The 1,168-nt window shown below is 27.7% G+C and overlaps 1 protein-coding gene across 1 annotated transcript, besides 1 other annotated feature; it reads left to right on the forward strand.

Moving 5' to 3' along the window:
* Positions 1-261: 261 nt before the first annotated feature.
* Positions 262-333: a sequence feature (AT_rich).
* A 37-nt stretch (positions 334-370) lies between these two features.
* On the forward strand, positions 371-1,168 carry EDI_225570 (uncharacterized protein; the record flags this gene model as incomplete). The annotated part of the gene is made up of 1 exon (XM_001738380.1): positions 371-1,168. A coding segment is annotated over one exon (798 nt), but the record flags the coding sequence as incomplete, so codon positions are not given.

The following is a 1,168-nucleotide window of genomic DNA, read 5'->3' on the forward strand; positions in this document are numbered from 1 at the left end:
GACATTTTATCAAAAGTAACGAGTATGTCTAAACAAAATAAAAGTGAAAGTTTCACTTATCAAAATGAAGTGACTAAAAAATGTGAAGGAATTGAATGTCCAATTTGTCTTCAATTAACACGAAATGTAATGACAACACAATGTGGTCATTTATTTTGTAAAGCATGTTTGGCTATAGTTTTTACATCAAGCGATAAAACGCCACTCTGTCCTATTTGTCATTCACAAATCAGTCCAATCACATCACACAGAATCTATCTCTAATAAATTAACTATAATTAACTATAACAAAACTAATTATATTGTTTTTAAAGAAAATCAAAAAAATAAAAAGGGTTAAAAAAAGAATTAGAAAAGAATTTCAATAATTATGTCAAGAAGAGAAGAAATTGAAAAAGCAATTAATGAGCTTATTGGACAACCAAAAGAATTTGGAGAGGAAGAAATTGACAAGGCAAAGATTGAAAATGATGAAGAGCTCAAAATGAAGGAATCATTAACAGTTGGTAAGATTAAAGCAGCACAAGGGATTAAAGAGGACAAAAAATGGGAAGGGAAAGTCGTTAATAAAGAAGATGCATTCAATAATTTTTCTAAATCAAATGAAGAAAGTGAAGAAGGTAATTCAATGAGTGAAGAATTGAAAGAAAGTTCTGAAGAAAATGAAAGTAATGAAGAAAATTATTCAATGAGTGAAGAAGAAGAAAATAATGAAAGTAATAAAGAAGAAAGTGAAGAAGATGAGGCTGATAAATTAATTCAACAAACATTAAATGTTGAAACTATACAAAAGAAAACAAATGATGTTGAAAAAGAAGATGTTTCTAACCAAATTAAATTATTTGATACTGCACTAGATATTAGAGTTAAGATGCAAGGAATTCTTGGAGATGTTAATAGTTTACCATTAAGTGAAGATATTAAAATGTTACGAGAAAATAATGAAAGATTTAATGAAGAATTAGAACATTTAAATAGAACATTTAAAGATCTTTTCCATAGAACAACAGAGTTATGTGAAACGATAGACAAACAATGGGGAGTTCAATGGGAATATAAATCAACAGATAGTGATGAAGAGAAATTAGTTAAGGTAAATAAAAAGAAAGATGAACAACGACTTAGTGTCATGGAAAAATGGCACTCAAAAACAACAATGATGAATATA

The sequence above is a fragment of the Entamoeba dispar genome, genomic scaffold, assembly GCF_000209125.1.
Source record: "Entamoeba dispar SAW760 scf_1105229461295 genomic scaffold, whole genome shotgun sequence".
Taxonomy (NCBI): Eukaryota; Evosea; order Mastigamoebida; family Endamoebidae; genus Entamoeba; species Entamoeba dispar.